The 18,046-nt window shown below is 37.6% G+C and overlaps 1 protein-coding gene across 1 annotated transcript in view; it reads right to left on the bottom strand.

The window, feature by feature from the left end:
• Nucleotides 1-4,972: 4,972 nt before the first annotated feature.
• Nucleotides 4,973-18,046, bottom strand: part of LOC150077083 (serine/threonine-protein phosphatase 4 regulatory subunit 4-like) — a 297,317-nt gene continuing 284,243 nt past the window's right edge. The window contains exon 25 of the mRNA XM_090386255.1: nt 4,973-5,214. Within this exon, the coding sequence (XP_090242381.1) occupies nt 5,187-5,214 (28 nt within the window). The 3' untranslated portion in view covers nt 4,973-5,186. The remainder of the gene's footprint in view (nt 5,215-18,046) is intronic.

The raw sequence follows: 18,046 nt of genomic DNA, 5'->3' as shown, positions 1-18,046 counted from the left end.
TTGTCAGACCCTCTGCCTCGACTACTTTTGGAGACAACTTATTCCATTGATCAACACACTGCCTGAAGGTGAATTTCATGATATCTAATCTGTTCTTCTCACAATTTTATATTTGTGTCCAGTTGCTCCAGTTTCACCTTCAAATGTGAACATACCTCTCATTCATTCTGCTTATTCTTTTAAGAATGAAGCAGAATCATTTTGGTGAGGCCACATTTGGTTGTGTCACACAGAATTTAATGTATCTTCCCCCAACTTGTTTTTATTTTCTGTAAAAGTAACTTGATATCTTATCATAGAGATTATGCTTTGATACTCGGGTTGTGTGCTACGTGTACTCTTGTACATCATCACCTAATTATAATGTGATCAAAAATCTATGTATTACAATCCATAATTTAATGTAATTCTTTATGCTAATTGTTAATGAATGTTATTCAAGCAATTGGATTACCGAGCATATCATGTTAGTCCTTGTTATTTATCTCCTGAGCAGGTTAGGTTAAATTTATTATATACTGACTGTGTTACTTGTTAATATATCTGTATCTGTGATGGTATATTCTATTCTTGTAAAAGAAAAGAATATATGTTTAAATAAATGTTTTGCAAAGTTTGTCTTTAGTAGCACTGAACATGTAAGATTTTTTTTAATGTAAAGTCCAATATAACAAAAATAAAAGCTGAGAAAATCAGAAAAAAATCCTGTTACAACTGATATATATTACATCCAAATAAGCTAAAAAGTGCATAAATTCAGAAGAAAACAATAAATCTAGAAATTCTCTTCTATTCTCACCTTCATCCATTATGATTCTAATCTTCATCCATTAATGAAAAGTGTGAACTTACATTACACCTTTTCATTTTTTAAGCTTTGCCCTAAAATGCAATCTGCATTTTTCCATTCCATGGAAGGTAACTTAAACTTTTATCAAGTATCCCACTTTTCAAAGTGTGCACGTTATTCCACAACAAACAGGTCCACTATATTAGTAGCCACCATTGGTTGAAACAACCAATGGTGGCTACTAATGCACAAAAGCGGAAACCAGTAGGAAAGTCAAGTTACACTGTATTGATAGTTTCCATGCTTCAAACATCTGCCCCAATCATCTTATTTCTACAACTATGAAGAATAGAAATACGACAGCATATACCCATCATCAATAATGGCCAAAATTAAACAAGAAATGCATGTTTACAAAAACAGTTCCACAAAAAAAAAAAAAAAAATTGTTGTAGCTTAAAGCAAAAAGTTTAATTTTTTTCATTCATTATAACTGGAGAATTTTCCTATATTTAACTTTATAAAAGTGACAGTAGATTAATGATCAGAGGCATAACTGGGATATGGCATAGGTGGCCCTTGGCAAATGGAGTTAGACTTTATAATAACTGAATATGTTATTTATTAAAAAAAAAAACAATTATTATAAAAGCCTGTCTTTTATACAAAAATACGATCTTATGTATAATAATAATAATTAACATTAGTTATTTTTATAATTTAATGAATATTATAATTCATTCATTCAAAAATATTAATATTATAATTAATGAAAACAAAGATACATTTCTGATATTTTGTCATCGGTGTAAAAATTCCTAGTTATGCTTTTCTTAATGATATCTGTTATAGTAGACTCATAACATTATACTCATAATAATGGACTTTCAATGTATCTTATCATTTTGCTTACAGCATGTGCAAGTGAATTTTACAAGCTAAAAATTAAGTATAATTAGCTAAAAAAAAAAAAAAAAGAAAAAAAAAAGCACATAGTAGAAATGCTCATTATAGCATGACATTTTTGTAGAACAATCAAGGATAAGTTCCATAAAGCCTATAAATTGTCATTACTTGCCCCATTTTCATCAATAAGCATGTTATAATTGGTAAATAATATATTAAAAGTCAAAGGTTATTAAAATAATTTATTGAAATAAACATACGCAAGCAGTATAATTTTGTTTTTGATAGTTTAATTTTTCAGTCAGAGAAAGGAGGGGGGAGTTAAATCTTTTTGTATCGGGCCAGTTTTTTAAAGAATGAATGTAAGGTCAGTTCCCTAGCTCTCTCTCTCTCTCTGTTTTAAAATAAATAAATCTAGAAATTCCATTGAAATTCTTAACTTGTCAGATTAGCCAATTTTCTTTTGAATGTGCAACTTCTTTCAATGTATAGATCCACTTAAGAAACCCTTTTTCTCCAAAACCTTAAAATTCCATTTTTTATTTTGATAATTTAATACTGTTTTATTGAAACCTTATCTTTTTTGCATTCATTGTTTACAGTACAGGTAGTAAGAATATGATGTATATATAGAAACTGTATATAAATTTTCACACACAAAAAATATATAAAAAAATCAAAATATGTAACATGCGATCACAGATAACCATAAATTGAAATGATGCCAATGAGAATGGGCATAAAATAAAATAGATATCAAATAAATATGCACATAATGATGAGCTGTATTAAAAAAAAATATATTTAAATATCAACAATAGTAATAAACTACGAAAATAACTGCACAAGGCATAAGACTACGACTGGCAATTCACTATAGAACTGGCAGGGATACTTCACAACATTTCGTTCGTATTGCACTACAAAATAGTAATAATGGATGGCATCGATTTAATTGTATCTCATATTGTGACTACTTTCACACACAACAAGTTACCATGATATTGCACTACCTTGAATAAGTAATGTTTCACTAATAGAGAAGACTATTATTACTTATTCTCGGCAGATACCACCACCACCCACCAGATGGCACAGTTTCAAGGCTTACTGGCTTACCTGCCCACCGATGATAGGCCAATAAGCCTTGAAATGGTGCCATTTGGTGGGTGGTGGTGGTATCTGCCGAGAATAAGTAATAATAGTCTTCTCTATTAGTGAAATATTACTTATTCAAGGTAGTGCAATATCATGGTAACTCGTTGTGCGAAGGTATTCACAATATGAGATACAATTAAATCAATGCCATCCATTATACTACTTTGTAGTTCATTACGAATGAAATATTGTGAAGTATCACTGCCAGTTCTATGGAAAATTCAACAATATAATTTTCTCTAAAGAAACAACTTTTTTTTTTTTTTTGTGTGTGTTGAAAATAAAAGGATAAAATACAGTTTAATAAAGCAATGGGTTTTCAATGTGGTGTCAAATGGCTGTGAAGAGAATACTATTGTACTAATAACGTAACAATAAAGATTCTCTCCTCCCCCTCACATCTAATTTAATACAGTACAGTTTGTCAGTTGGATGTTTGTATCACCTATTAATAGTTATATTGTTTTTTGTTTTGTTTTTTTATCTGATCCTTTAAAAATTATGCTGAAATGAAAGTGTACATTCAGCTGTCTATTCCAGTGAGATTTTTTTTTTTTTTTTTTTTTTTTTTGTTACTTTAAAATGAAATGTTTAAATGTGCAATAAGTAAATGAATTTTATAATATTTTGTAGAGCAGTTTTTGAAGATTGCTAATTATGACATTACACCTCCATACTGGATTCTGGTATCCAGTATTATAAAAACTTAAATGTGACAATATTAAACTAAACCCAAAAATGATGAAAAGAAAAATAAATATACTAATGACCTTCAAAAAAGACCATCTATATTTAACCAAGCATATAACTCATGATGACAACATACAAGACATCATGCATGTGATGTCACTTTATAGCTTTATTAGCACAGGATTTTCAATGCTACATAGCAAAAAAATCTCATAAATGGAATGGTAGTAACTGAAGACAATCTAATAAAGTGGCCCTCATGGAAAAAAAAAGGTTGCTCATCATGACCTAGTGCAGTTATCTCTGACCAATTTAAGTTGCCTGTGTATCTCAGGCTCTGATACTTCTTTATGTGCTGCAAAAAAATTCTTTGCCATTTGTTACTGTATGACATATCTCACTTCTGCTGAACAAATAAAAATAAAAGTAGTTTATCAAGGAAGTTTCAAAAATGGGCTAGGATGTATACAGGCTTAAAAATATAATCTAAAATATAAACATAAAATGATCAATGTCTAAATACAAGATAATAAAAACTGGATCTATATATATCTCCAATTTTCTGATAATATTAAGCCTTCACAATTTTGGCACTGTGTGTATCCAATATGTTCTCTGCATATAAAATATGCCCATAAAAGTATTATGCAAATAATTAGCTTAGCTAATTTTTGGAACTGATTAAAATTACTGAGATCTGTTCAAACACTTAAAGTTGCTTTATAAATTATATGATTAAAATCATAAGAAAACTTGAGCAGTCTTTCTCATTATCCTTAAAGATCAATGATACACATATACATCTTTATAGTTAAAATACACGGTGCATATCACAGCATGCATTACAGTTTTTTTTCTTTTCTTTTTAATCCTACAGAATATTAAAAAAAAAAAAAAAAAAATCACATACATATATACCTATTGAAACAGACATTTCAGTACATCTAGTATATATTTCTTGGAACACTTAATGGTGGCTAGAACCATATGACTACTTCTTAAATATGGTTTTATGAAGAAAAGTGAGGCACAAACTGCTGGCATTTTCAATGCTACATAGCAAAAAAAATCTCAAATGGAATGGTAGTAACCGAAGACAATCTAATACAAGCAATTATTTCTCTATCAAATAACATTCATATTGCTTTTAAAGCATACCTTCTAATGAATTTTAATTTTTTAGAAACATATGAAATAACTCATTGGCACAAGCTAAATACAATTGTAACTTTAACTAGTGCACAATAATTAGGATGTTATAAAATTACATAATTTCAATGACGTACATCAAAACATATATATATAAATATATACATAACCAATTTTCATATACTTATCTGGTGGATACAGTTCAAGATTTAAAATATCCACTATTAAAACATGTGGAACTGACATCTGCTTATAAACATCACTAATAATGACCATACTTCAAAACACATCCACTGCCTTTAAAAGTGCACTGTACAGTAATTCCAACATCTTTTAACAACATGAATTATTACAACAGTTTTCACATGGAAGCTTCATGCTTGGAAACTTACCTAAGTAAGAATACGGGTTTGTGCGTCAAAAATAACAAAACTTATCAAAATGGTACATTTTCTTTCCATAACTCTTCAATACTACCAACTTGCAACAGTGGTCAAGAATTGCCAATCATAGATCGTCTCCTATGAAAAAGAAATGTATACAATTTTAGCAAAGTAGAGCACTTTCCATTTCTGCACAATTTAAAATAGACTTTTAATATGCTCAGCAATATTTTTATTTTTGGAATTAAAAATGTATAATATGCTTATTAAGAGATACAAATTAATTGAAAACGTTACTACATTAATTAGTTAAGTGGTTTACTCTGCATAAGATTTACAGAACAATTATTATGTTATTGAACTAGGGACATTTTCTAAAGATGTACTCAAATATAAAGCTGCATGGTGCATTGCTTGACACTATCAGTGCAAATGATAGCGTCAAGCAGGCATAGCAAATTCTGATCGACTGCACGTGATATTTCATGAAGCATTATGAACATTAAACTTGCATCCTGAACTTTTATTTATTTATTTTTATTTTTTTGATTAAAGTGCATCATTCACTTCCCCACAATTCATAGCAAGAGTTTGATCCTCAGCAAAGTTTGTCATGTACTTTTTGATTTATAAATGCCACAATTTTTTTTTTTTTTTTTGGTTAATAATTCTCTGTAATAACTTCATGTCAACTAAAAATGAGAAATGCCCAGTTATTGATCATGATTAATAAAAACCAAAAATGATTAACTGTCATATCACATAATCAATCACATTAGATGAAAATTGCCATGTGTGTGTTGTGATCATCATTATTGATTGCTTATTATTATTATTTTTTGTTGTTTTAAATAAAAAAAAAAAAAAAAGGTGAAAAAAATTGACGTAAATCCGTAGTTGCATAAGTCAGGGACTTACTGTATTGAAAAATGTTCAGCAACCTACGTAAAAAATATGGTGATAGATAAAAAACGAAAAAACTTACCATGTACTACTCGTGCTTGTCCAATACGATGCTTCCCTTTATTTTTTGCGATGTCAATTTTAAATCTAATAGCTTCCCTTTATTTTTTTATGCTGTTGCGTATGGTTTGGTCACCAACATTATAATGGTTCTTTAAAGATTTAACGGATGCATCCTTTTCAAACTTTTGAATAATTTCAAGTTTTTGTTAAAATGAAAGTGCAACTCTTTTGCATTTACCCATCATTTTCATAAATTCTAAACAAAAAAAATATTTACTATAAAAAAATTTGACATCTCTGACATAAATAACAACACAAAATTTGTCTTTTTGCGGTGCAACAGAACACAACAATCGACATGCACTAAAACAAGCTAAACATTTGTTCTTTTTTTATTTATATTTTATTATTTTTATTTTTTTGAGCAATGGTGTGAAGACAGTGGGGGTTGCAAGATAACTGATACATTAATCTCCCAATGACGACTTATAATGCTGCTTCTTGTCACTTATTTACAACTTGCAAAACATCTGTTTATATTCTATTCTAGTTATTTGAATTTTATGATTTTTGGTTGATTTTTTTTTTTTTTTTTTTAATTTGGAGTCTTGAAGTATCCTGGTTAATCTGATTCCAGTAAATCGAGAGTCTGCTGTATTTGTTAGTCATCAAATGCAAACATTGCACAGATATCAGAAACATGGTAACATGGCATTACTCAGATACAAAGGATGCAGAATTTGAATATGATGAGTTCAGTGTGTACTTAAAGGGCAGACAGGATGGGGGGGGGGTCATGCCCTTGATTAATAAGCACATAATATCTAAGGAACAGAGGCAGACTGGGTTCAAAATTCTTACCAGGGAAAACTTGTGGTGGCCTCACACTAGTGTTTATGGCAATATTGTGAGAAAGTGTGCCCATTTAGGGGGGGGGGGGTTACAAATAACTAGAGTAATTATCGATCATTAATTTTTTAATGAATTTTAAATATAAATTTAAATATCTTTATACATTTAAATTTATTTAAATATATATTTATATAAAGATACGTACTCTTACATATCATGCTAACTTTACACATCAACTGTTAAATTAAACTAAATTTTAGTTTTCCGGTATAAGCTTATATAGATTCTCGAATCCATGGGTGGTCCAACTAACACAAATTAAGAGCTAAAGGGATTAACATGCTGGTTAACAGGAGAGACTGCTTCTACAGGGATGGGATACACTTAAATAAAAAGGGGGCAAGAATATTTGCTGATGCTATTGAGGCAGAGTTAGATGGGTCGGAAAACTGCTAGCTTGGGGGGATACACGGACTAATAGATTAACAGTATTTGCTGGCAGAGGTAAAAGTGATTCTTGCACTACTTCTATTGAAATGCAATTGAGCAGCAGCCTGGAAAGCAAGGCAATGGCGATTTCCAGGACTGCTGGGAGTCATAGTGGAACAAGTAAATACATGGGCTGTGTTAGGGTAACTAAGAGTAGAAACAGGTGCATGTATACTTGCATGTACACCAATGCTAGGAGTATAGTTAATAAATTCGATGAGCTTGATTTGATTTGATTTTGGTTTTATTGGCGCAAAAACAACTAAGGTTATACTGCACCAGGAAAGGATTAAAATATCATCAAAGATAAATTCTGGTAACCTTTAAAAAGGTTACCTCGTCAAATTGTTATTTATATATGCGTATATATATATTAATAGCTTGTAAAAACTTAAAAACTGCCGACACGTGGTCATTGTCTGATAAAATCTGACTGAGTGTATAAGGCTCAGTCAGATGAGTAAAAGCGGTAAAATGTATATTGCGAACATGGGTAAAATGAACGCAATCTATTAAAATATGCTTTAAAGTTAAAACGGTGTCGCAAGACTCACACATTGGAGGGTCATCCGCCCTCAGCAGAAAAGAATGTGTCAGATGACTGTGTCCTATGTGGAGTCGAGCAAGAGCTACTTCCTCGCTCCGATTCCTGTGCAGACTAGACTGCCATGTTTCTATTACAGGCTTTATTTGGTATAATTTATTTGTTCTCTCTCTCTGCCATAGTTCTTGCCATTGGGAATACATCTTGTTGCGTATTATTTGCCTGTAGTCTGTATAGGGGACTGACAGGCAACGATTATTAGTGGGTGTTGCTGATTTGGCTGCCGTGTCAGCCAAATCATTTCCCTTTATCCCAATCTGGCTAGGAATCCAGCAGAAGCGGATATCAAACTTGTATTCATGAAGAGAACGTATCTTCTGTTGAACCCGACAGAGAACTGGATGAGAGTTGTGTCTCAGAGATAATAAAGCCTGTAATACACTCAAAGAGTCAGAATATATTATTGAACTTTGGCACTGACAAGTTCGAATATGATCCAAGTCTAGCTCTATAGCATACAGCTCTGCAGTGTATATGCTGGATTCAGGAAGAATCTGCTGAGATATTATAGTGTCCGGAAACACAACAGCAGATCCTATGCACGATTCAGACTTCGAGCCGTCTGTGTAAACGGGCAGGAAGTCTGAGTACTCAGCTCGGTGTGCAGAATAGAGCTGCTGGTAGACAGATGATGAGGTCTCAGACTTTCCCCTTTTCTTAAGGGAAAAGTCGCACGATGGGGTATGAGCATGCCAGTGTGAAAGAGTTTCTTTTGGTGTTTGTGCAACCTTGTCTACCATGATGTTAAACTCTCTGATTAGCTCTTGGACACGAATACCAAAAGGTCGGTTGGCAGTCTGACGGGTATTGTACAAGTTTTCCCAAAGTGGCTCAAATACGGATGTCCAGATAGGATGGCCTGGCAGGGATTTCAACTTTAAAGCATAGTTTAAAGACAACTGCTTACGTCGAAGGGATAACGATGGTTCGTTTGCTTCGACGTATAAGCTCTGGACAGGAGATGTTCGAAAAGCTACAGTAGCGATACGGATAGCCTGATGGTGGACAGGGTCCAGCCATCGAAGGACACTATCTCTAGCTGAGGAGTATACCTGGGCCCCGTAGTCTAATTTGGATCGCACAAGTGCATGGTAAATACGTAGTAGGGTGCACCTGTCTGCTCCCCAACACGTGGAGGAGAGAGAGCGAAGAATATTTAGTCCCCTCGTGCATTTTGTACGAAGTTGACGAATATGTTCGAGAAAGGTCAACTTTTTATCAAACACAAGTCCCAAGAATTTTGTGTCTGACACTACTGGAATAGCATTTTGTCCGAACCTTAATTCAGGTTCAGGATGAAGATTACGCTTACGACAAAAGTGTACGCAAACGGTCTTCTCTGGCGAGAACCTGAAGCCATTTGCAAGTGCCTAGAAATTAAGGCGATTGATGGCTTGTTGCAGTTGTCTTTCAATAACCCTCATGTTGCATGACTGACAAAATATGCTAAAATCATCAACATAGAGGGCACTGTTTACAGTTGGAGGAAGTTGTTTAGTGATGGAATTTATTTTGATGGCAAAAAGCGTGACACTTAAAACTGATCCTTGTGGTACTCCCTCCTCTTGGCAGAAGGGACGAGAGAGTGAGGACGAACTTGGAAAAATCGATTGGCTAAAAAGTTTTTTATAAAAATGGGGGGTTGCCCTCTAAGACCAAGGCTATGCAAATCTTTTAAAATGCCAAATCTCCAAGTTGTGTCATACGCCTTCTCCATGTCAAAGAACACTGACACCAAGTGTTCGCATTTTAGGAAAGCATCCCGGATGGATGTTTCCAGTCTAATTAAATGATCAAGAGTTGATCTCTTTTTTCGGAAGCCGCAATGGATGCTGGAGAGATCATTCGATTCTAAATACATTAATCGAAAATTAACCATTCTCTCCAGGATTTTGCCCAGACAGCTAGTCAGAGCTATAGGACGGTAATTAGTAGGGAGTTTAGGATCCTTTGCTGGCTTTGCAAATGCAAGCACAAATGCCATGCGCCAGGAATCCGGAAATTGCTGTTTTATATAGATTCTGTTATACAGAACAAGCAGGTGATCCATAGATGCAGGTGACAGATGTTTAAGCATTTCATAATGGATGCCATCTGGTCCAACAGCACTTGCCTTGGAATGATAGAGAGCTCTTTTTAGTTCCTGCAGAGTGAAAGGCAGGTTGTAGGGAAAAAAGCCTTTCTGTGTGAAATTTAGTGCCTCTTTTTCTCTTTTATGTTTCAGGACCAGAAACTCTGAGGAATAGGATATCCCAGAGATGTTTGAAAATGTTTCCCCAAGGGCATTGGCTATTGCAGTGGGCTCTACAATAGTGCATCCATTATAGTCTAGGATCGATGAAGGGTGGGATGTATATTTTCCCTTCATTTTTTGGATTTTATCCCAGACTACCTTAGAGTTGGTAGACTGGTTAATAGATGATGTAAAACGGATCCATGATTCCCTTTGACTCTGACGGCAAATGTAGCGTGCTTTGGCTCGTGCACGCTTGAAGGCTATTAGATTAACAGTGGTAGGATATCGGCGGAATATCCCCCACGCTTTGTTTTGAGCCTTTTTTGCTGCTGTGCATTGTGGATTCCACCATGGCTTGGGAAAAGGTGGAAACCGGGAAGATGTTTTCGGTATGGTATTGGCAGCTGCTTGGACGATATTTTCTGTAATGTACGTTACTGCATCACCGATAGGCTCCTGACTGACGGTACTGAAGTCAAAACTTACCTGATGTTGGAAGGCAGTCCAGTCAGCCTGATCAGTCTTCCACCGTGGTAACCTGAAAGGAAGACATGGTCTCCCACTGTGTAATGAGGTTATCACAGGGAAGTGATCACTTCCGTATGGGTTCTCCTCCACTTCCCAAGTGAGTGAAGGGAGTAGAGAAGGGGAGCAGATAGAGAGATCAATGGCAGAAAACGTACGGGTAGGCATGTGGAAGAAAGTGTTTGTTCCAATATTTAGAAGGGAAATGTCATTGTCATTTAGCATACGCTCTATGACTCGTCCCCTTCTATTGATGTTAGCACTACCCCACAGGGTGTTATGTCCATTAAAATCCCCGAGAAGTAAGAAAGGGGGAGGCAACTGCGTTATAAGATCATCAAGGTCTTCCTGGGAGATGTCAGTCCCAGGTGGCAAATAAATTGAACAGACAGTTAGCAGAAATCCCACTGTAAGGCGAATTGCAACAGCCTCTATGCTAGTTGTAATTAGCAAGGGCTGAACTGGAGTCTGGTTCCCCACAAGGATAGCCACTCCTCCATGAGCAGGACCATCCATAATTCTGTCCTTATGAAAAAGTGTTATATTATGCATGGTGGGGTTATCATTTGCCTTTAGATAAGTCTCCTGCAAGCAAAAGCAAACTGGCTCATGCTTTTGCAGGAGGGCCTTGATGTCATCAGTATTTCGCCGGAATCCATGACAATTCCATTGTAGGAATTTAGCCATTATTTTGGCTTATGGGTCCGTCAGGCGGCTTCCGAGGTGCTGAGGGCTTACTTTTGTCAGTCTTGGATTTATCTTTTTTGGGGAAGAATGGACGCTGTCCTGTGTCCATTTCTTTCTCCGCAAAGAGTTCCAAGACTGATTCATCTGGTACCTCCTTAGTCACTACATCCATTGTTTCTGGTGTTACGGGTGGCTCTTCCGAACTTTTTAGCTTTTCTTTACCACTTTGTTTTGGTAGTGGTGGAGCACTAGGAGGTACGGATATAGGAGTAGCAGCTGACTGCGTTTTTTTGGTGGGCTTTTGTGAGCTTAATAAATAGCGTGCAATCGGTATGAATGACTCTCTTGGTGGTATAGTCATCTCTGTTTGTGTACCGGTAGTGCACTTCGCAGAAACCTTCTGAGCATATGAAGGCTTCCCGCTATTTATTGGTTGTATGCGTTTTCTAGCCTCTGGGTAGGAGATGTTTAGCTCCGTTTTTAATTTTTGTATCTCCTTTTCGTCCTTCCACCGCTGGCATGCTCGAGAGTATGCAGGGTGCTCTCCTTGGCAGTTAATACAATTTGGCTTAGGAGCTATACATTCCTTGCTCTCGTGATCTTTAGCACCACATCAAGCACAGGCAGGGTTACCACGACAAGCTGTTTGTGAGTGGCCGTACTTTTGACATTTAAAACACCTCAGTGGGTTTGGAATGTAAATCCTCACTGGGCCTCCAAGTTCCATCAAGTACCCTGCCTTGATGGAACTTGGAGGCCGTGGGGTGTTGAATGCTAGGATGAGAACTCGGGTAGGGATGAGATTCCCATCCTTACGCATGGATATTCGCTTGACAGCTGTTACTCCTTGTTCTTTTAATTCAGAGCAGATCTCTTCTTCAGAAACGTGAAGAAGATCCCACTCTGATATGACACCTCGTGAAGAGTTCAAAGTTTTGTGAGGGGTTACAATGATGGGTATTCCCCCTATAGATGTGGCTTTCAAAATTTTTTCTGCTTGATTTGTCTTTGATGCTTCAATTAGAATATCTCCAGAACGCAGCCGTTTTACGGATTTGGGTGAACCTGCCATCCCTTCTAATCCTTTCTGGATAAAGAAAGGTGACATTTTCCCTATTGACTGCTCTCCGGTGGAATGGAGAATGAGGAAAAGAGGTGTCACAGATGGTGTTTTCTCCTCAGTTCTGGCTCTTTTAGAAGAATTGCTCTCACTTTCATCCGACGATCGATTAGGTAGGGGCCTTGTTGGGGCCCCAGAAAAAAGAGGGATTTAAATTACTGATAAGAGTAAAGAGAAAGTGTCTGATGCCTAAGTACCTCACCCACCATGGAGCCCTACGAGGGGACGCCCACTCGTGAACTAGCAGGTACTGCGCACACGAATGGGACGCCGAGTTTGTTTAGGAGCACCATACCCAATTTACCAATAAGTCTTTATCCCGTCCCAGGACCAAAGGGAGGGAGACTTATTGGAATGCAGTTGACCTTAGCAGTAAAAACCACCCGCCGATTGATCCCAGTCGGGCCGGTCCGGGACCTCCCGTCTTGTCGAAGCAGGGGCCAAAGTGGTGTATTAAGGCTGGGCCCCTCAACCACCAGGATCCCCCTTTCCGAAATCCATGGGTCGCGGCACACGGCTGCACATCCCGGATTCCAATGATGTAACCCTGGAACCAAGGTATGGGCATTAGATCCCAGTGATGCTAATCTGGAAAACCAGCAGCATCACTGGGAGGCCCCCTCACCACGTACAGGTGCCCAAGTCGAGGGGAGATGAGCTTGAAGTGCTAGTCAAGACATCAAAGGCAGATGTTGGGATATCAGAGACATGGTGTCACACAGACATAAGCAGTGCAGAACTGGAATTTGGGGAGTACAATGTTTACAGAAAGGATAGACAGGACAGGAAGGGAGGAGGGGTTATGCTGTTAGTTAAGAAAAACACAAAATCTAAGGAAGTGCATCCAATTGATGTGAGTGGACAATGCAATGTTGAGTCAGTTTGGTGTGACATAAGCACTGGGAAAGGAAAAATGAGAGTAGGTGTATGTTATAGGCCTAATGAATCTGATGAGTATAATGAGCAATTGTGCAGAGAAATAGAGTGGGCCAGTAAATTTGAGTGTCTTATAAGGGGAGATTTTAATTTTCCAGATATTGACTGGAATTTGTGGGTTGGTCACTCACACACTAGCAAGGCTTTTGTGGATTTATTGGATGATTGTTTTCTACAGCAGCATGTTCAGGAGCAAACTAGAGGGAGTAATACTCTTGATCTGATTATTAGTAGTGATTCTTCATGCATCAAGAATCTGCAGATAAAGGAACCACTAGGTGGCAGTGATCACAGTGTGCTGAAATGGGATTTACTCCAAGAGGTAACTACCATCAAGGGTAAAGGGAAGGGTTTTTGCTTTCGTAAAGGTGACTACGGTGGTCTGAGACAGTATTTAAATTCTATACGGTGGTGGTTGTTGTTGTTGTTTGGTTTTTAGGAGCATTAGCAACTAAGGCCATATTGCTCTGGGGATATGCGGTGGTCATTCCCTGACCTTTCCCCATTTGGTGGTCACGGGCTTGAACCCTGGTATAATCAAGAAGCATGTGCTAAGAAATGCTGCTCCTTCCCACCTCGTTACGGAGATGCCTTCTATACGGTGGAACCAACTGATGATGTTACCAACCGCAAATTCAAAATGGAAAGCATTAAAGAATCTTGGAAGCTACTAGGCTTTTCATACCAACAAAGAAATATTGTTCAAGATTTAGGCCTAAATGGATGTCAGATGAACTAATTAGCCTTGTGACAGAGAAGAAAAATGCATGGGATACATATAAATTAACATGTGACACAGAAGCCTATGATAGATATAAGCTGGTCTGTAACCAAGTTACAAAGGAGATTAGGCAGGTGAAGGCAGATTACGAGAAATCTTTGGCAAAGGATGCAAAGAAAAACAGCAAAGAGTTCTTTACTTATGTAAACTCTGGAAGGAAGGGGATGAATCAGATTGGTCAACTTGATATCGATGGTTCAACTGTTGATGATCCTGCTCAGGTAGCTAACAAACTAAATGAATATTTTGCATCGACATTCACACATGAGGAGTTATTCAGGGAGGGGAATGCCACAGGTGTATTCAACTCTGCCAGTAAGCTAGATAATCTTGTAATAACTGAGAGTAAAGTGGAGGAGAAATTGTTGAAGATAAACACAAGAAAGGCACCTAGGGTGGATGGAATCTATCCAGTTATATTAAAGGATTAGCATTAGCATTAGCATTAGCATTAGTAGAGGCATTTGATGCAAGAAAGCAAGCTTATGCAGCATCAGCCAAAAAAAAAAAAAAAAAAAAAAAGTAACATAAATAAATAAAAATAACCACTTCCACTTCACCCCTCTGTTCGTTCGAAATACCTGTCCAGCTGAGCCTTAAACTTATTTAGGCTATCAACTTCCACGACAAGGGATGGAAGTCTGTTCCACCCACCAACCACCCGCTGGCTAAAGGCAAATTTCCGCACATCTATTCTACATCTGTCTTTCCTCAATTTGAATTTATGCCCTCTCAGGTGATTTTTCTGAGCTAGAGGAAGAATCCCATCAGCATTGAGCATGCTCAAACCATTCAAGGCTTTGTACACCTCTATCAGATCACCCCGCTGGTGCCTAGTTTCCAGACACTGTAATTTGCAAAACTTAAGCCTTTCTTCGTAAGAGAACCCCTTTGTCCCATTCACCAATCTAGTTGCCCTTCTCTGTACTCGTTCCAGCAGCTCTACATCCTTCCTGAAATGAGGCCTCCAGGCCTGTATACAGTACTCTAGGTGTGGCCTGACCATTGCCTTATACAAGGGAATAATCACCTCCTTATCCCTGCTAGAAAAATTCCTATATATCATTGACAATACACCATGAGCTACTCTTGCAGCTCGTCTGCACTGCTCAGAGAACTTCATATCTGCCTGCACCACCACCCCCAGGTCCCTTTCATTCTCTACCACTGTCAGTGTAGTACCACAGAGTTGATAGGTTGCTCTGGGGTTGCTGTTTCCCATATGTAGTACTTTACATTTGTCAATGTTAAACTTCATTTGCCACCTCGAAGCCCATCTGCTCAACCTTTCCAAATCCTGTTGCAGCAGCATAGTGTCAGTAGTGTCCTTGACAACCCTGCCAACCTTCGTATCGTCTGCAAACTTGGACATTAAGCCTGATATACCATCATCAATATCATTTATAAATACAGAAAACAATAAAGGCCCCAATACTGAACCCTGAGGGACTCCACTAATAACATTAGTCCACGATGAGCAGTGTCCATTGATTACCACTCTCTGTCTTCTCCCCCTCAACCACCCCTTTATCCATAGCAGCAACTTGCCTCCAATGCCACACTGCTCCAATTTGTGCAGCAGTCTTCCATGTGCAACAGTATCAAAAGCCTTTCTAAGATCCAAGTATATAATATCAAAGTTATTCCCTGCATCCAGTTCTTTTGTGACTGCATCATAGTATCCAATCAAATTGGTCAGGCAAGACTTCCCCTTAACAAAACCATGCTGTGTCCTAGCTATAACTGAAGTCTTGTCTAGATGATCCTGCAGTGCTTCTTTCACCAGTGCCTCCATTAATTTTCCGGGAACAGAAGTTAAACTCACAGGTCTATAATTACTTGTGTCAGCCTTTGATCCCCCTTTGTGAATTGGGGTCACATTTGCACATCTCCAGTCAATGGGTACCTCCCCTGAGTCCAAGGAAGCTCTCATAATTATGGCTAAGGGTTTGCTTACCTCCTTTGCTGCCTCCTTTAATATAACTGGATAGATCCCATCCACCCCAGGTGCCTTTCTTGTGTTTATCTTCAACAATTTCTCCTCCACTTTGCTCTCAGTTATTACAAGATTCTCTAGCTTACTGCTAGAGTTGAATACACCTCTGGCATTCCCCTCGCTGAATAACTCCTCATGTGTGAATGTCGATGCAAAATATTCATTTAGTTTGTTAGCTACCCGAGCAGGGTCATCAACAGTTGACCCATCGATCTCAAGTGGACCAATCTGATTCATCCCCTTCCTTCTAGAGTTTACATAAGTAAAGAACTCTTTGCTGTTTTTCTTCGCATCCCTTGCCAAGGATCTCTCGTAATCTGCCTTCGCCTGCCTAACCTCCTTTGTAACTTGGTTACAGATCAACTTGTATCTATCATGGGCGTCCGTGTCACGTGTTAATTTGTATGTATCCCATGCATTTTTCTTCTCTGCCATATGCCTCATTAGTTCATCTGACAACCATTTAGGCCTAAACCTTGAACAATATTTCTTAGTTGGTATGTAAAGCCTAGTAGCTTCCACGATAAGTTCTTTGAATGCTTCCCATTTTGAATTTGCTGTTGGCAATATCATCAGTTGATCCCACTGTATAGAATTTAAATACTGTCTCAGTCCATTGTAGTCGCCTTTACGAAAGCAATACCCCTTCCCTTTACCCCTAATGGTAGTTACCTCTTTGAGTAACTCCCACTTCAGCACACTGTGATCACTGCCACCAAGTGGTTCATTTATCTGCAGATTCTTAATGCATGAAGAATCACTACTGATAATCAAATCAAGAGTATTACTCCCTCTAGTTGCCTCCCGAACATGCTGATGTAGAAAACAATCATCCAATAAATCCACAAAAGCCTTGCTACTGTGTGAGTGACCAGCCCCCAAATTCCAGTCAATATCTGGGAAATTAAAATCCCCCATTATAAGACTCTCTGATTTACTGGCCCACTCTATTTCTCCGAACAGTTTCTTATTATACTCATCAGAGTCATTAGGCCTATAGCACACTCCTACTCTCAATGTTGATCTCCCAATGCTTATGTCACACCAAACTGACTCGACACTGCACTGTCCAGCGATGTCGACTGGCTTCACTTCCTTGGATTTTATGTGTTTTTTAACTAATAGCATAACCCCTCCTCCCTTCCTATCCTGTCTATCCTTTCTGTAGACATTGTACTCCCCAAATTCCAGTTCTGCATTTCTTATATCTGTGTGACACCACGTCTCTGAAATCCCCACAATATCTGCCTTTGATGTTTTGAGCAATACCTCAAATTCATCAAATTTATTTACTAAACTCCTAGCATTGGTGTACACACAAGTATACATGCACCTGTTCTTTTTCTTAGCTACCCTAACACAACCCATGTGTTTACTTGTACCCCAATGATTCCCAGCAGTCTCTGAAATATCCTGCATCTTATTTTCCAGGCTGCGGCTCATTCCAATAGAAGCAGTGCAAGAATCACTTTCACCTCTGCCAGTGGCTACTGTTAATCTATTAGTCCTTGTATCCCCCCAATCTAGCAGTTTTCCGACCCACCTAACATTGCCTCGATAGCATCAGCAAACATTCTTGCACCCTTTCTATTTAAGTGTATCCCATCCCTGTAGAAGCAGTCTCTCCTGTTAACAAGTACAGACCAGGCTGAAAAAAATTCTACCCCTTGAGCCCTGCACAATCTTTCCAGGGCCGAATTGATTGACAGGGCTCTCATCATATACTCAAATGCAGCAAAAGAAGTAAGCAAACCCTTAGCCATAATTATGAGAGCTTC

This window comes from Mastigoproctus giganteus, chromosome 12, assembly GCF_048544385.1.
Source record: "Mastigoproctus giganteus isolate SK-2022 chromosome 12, ASM4854438v1, whole genome shotgun sequence".
NCBI lineage: Eukaryota > Metazoa > Arthropoda > Arachnida > Uropygi > Thelyphonidae > Mastigoproctus > Mastigoproctus giganteus.
Note: the sequence above shows the minus strand (reverse complement) of the source record. Positions and strands in the feature narration are given on the sequence as shown.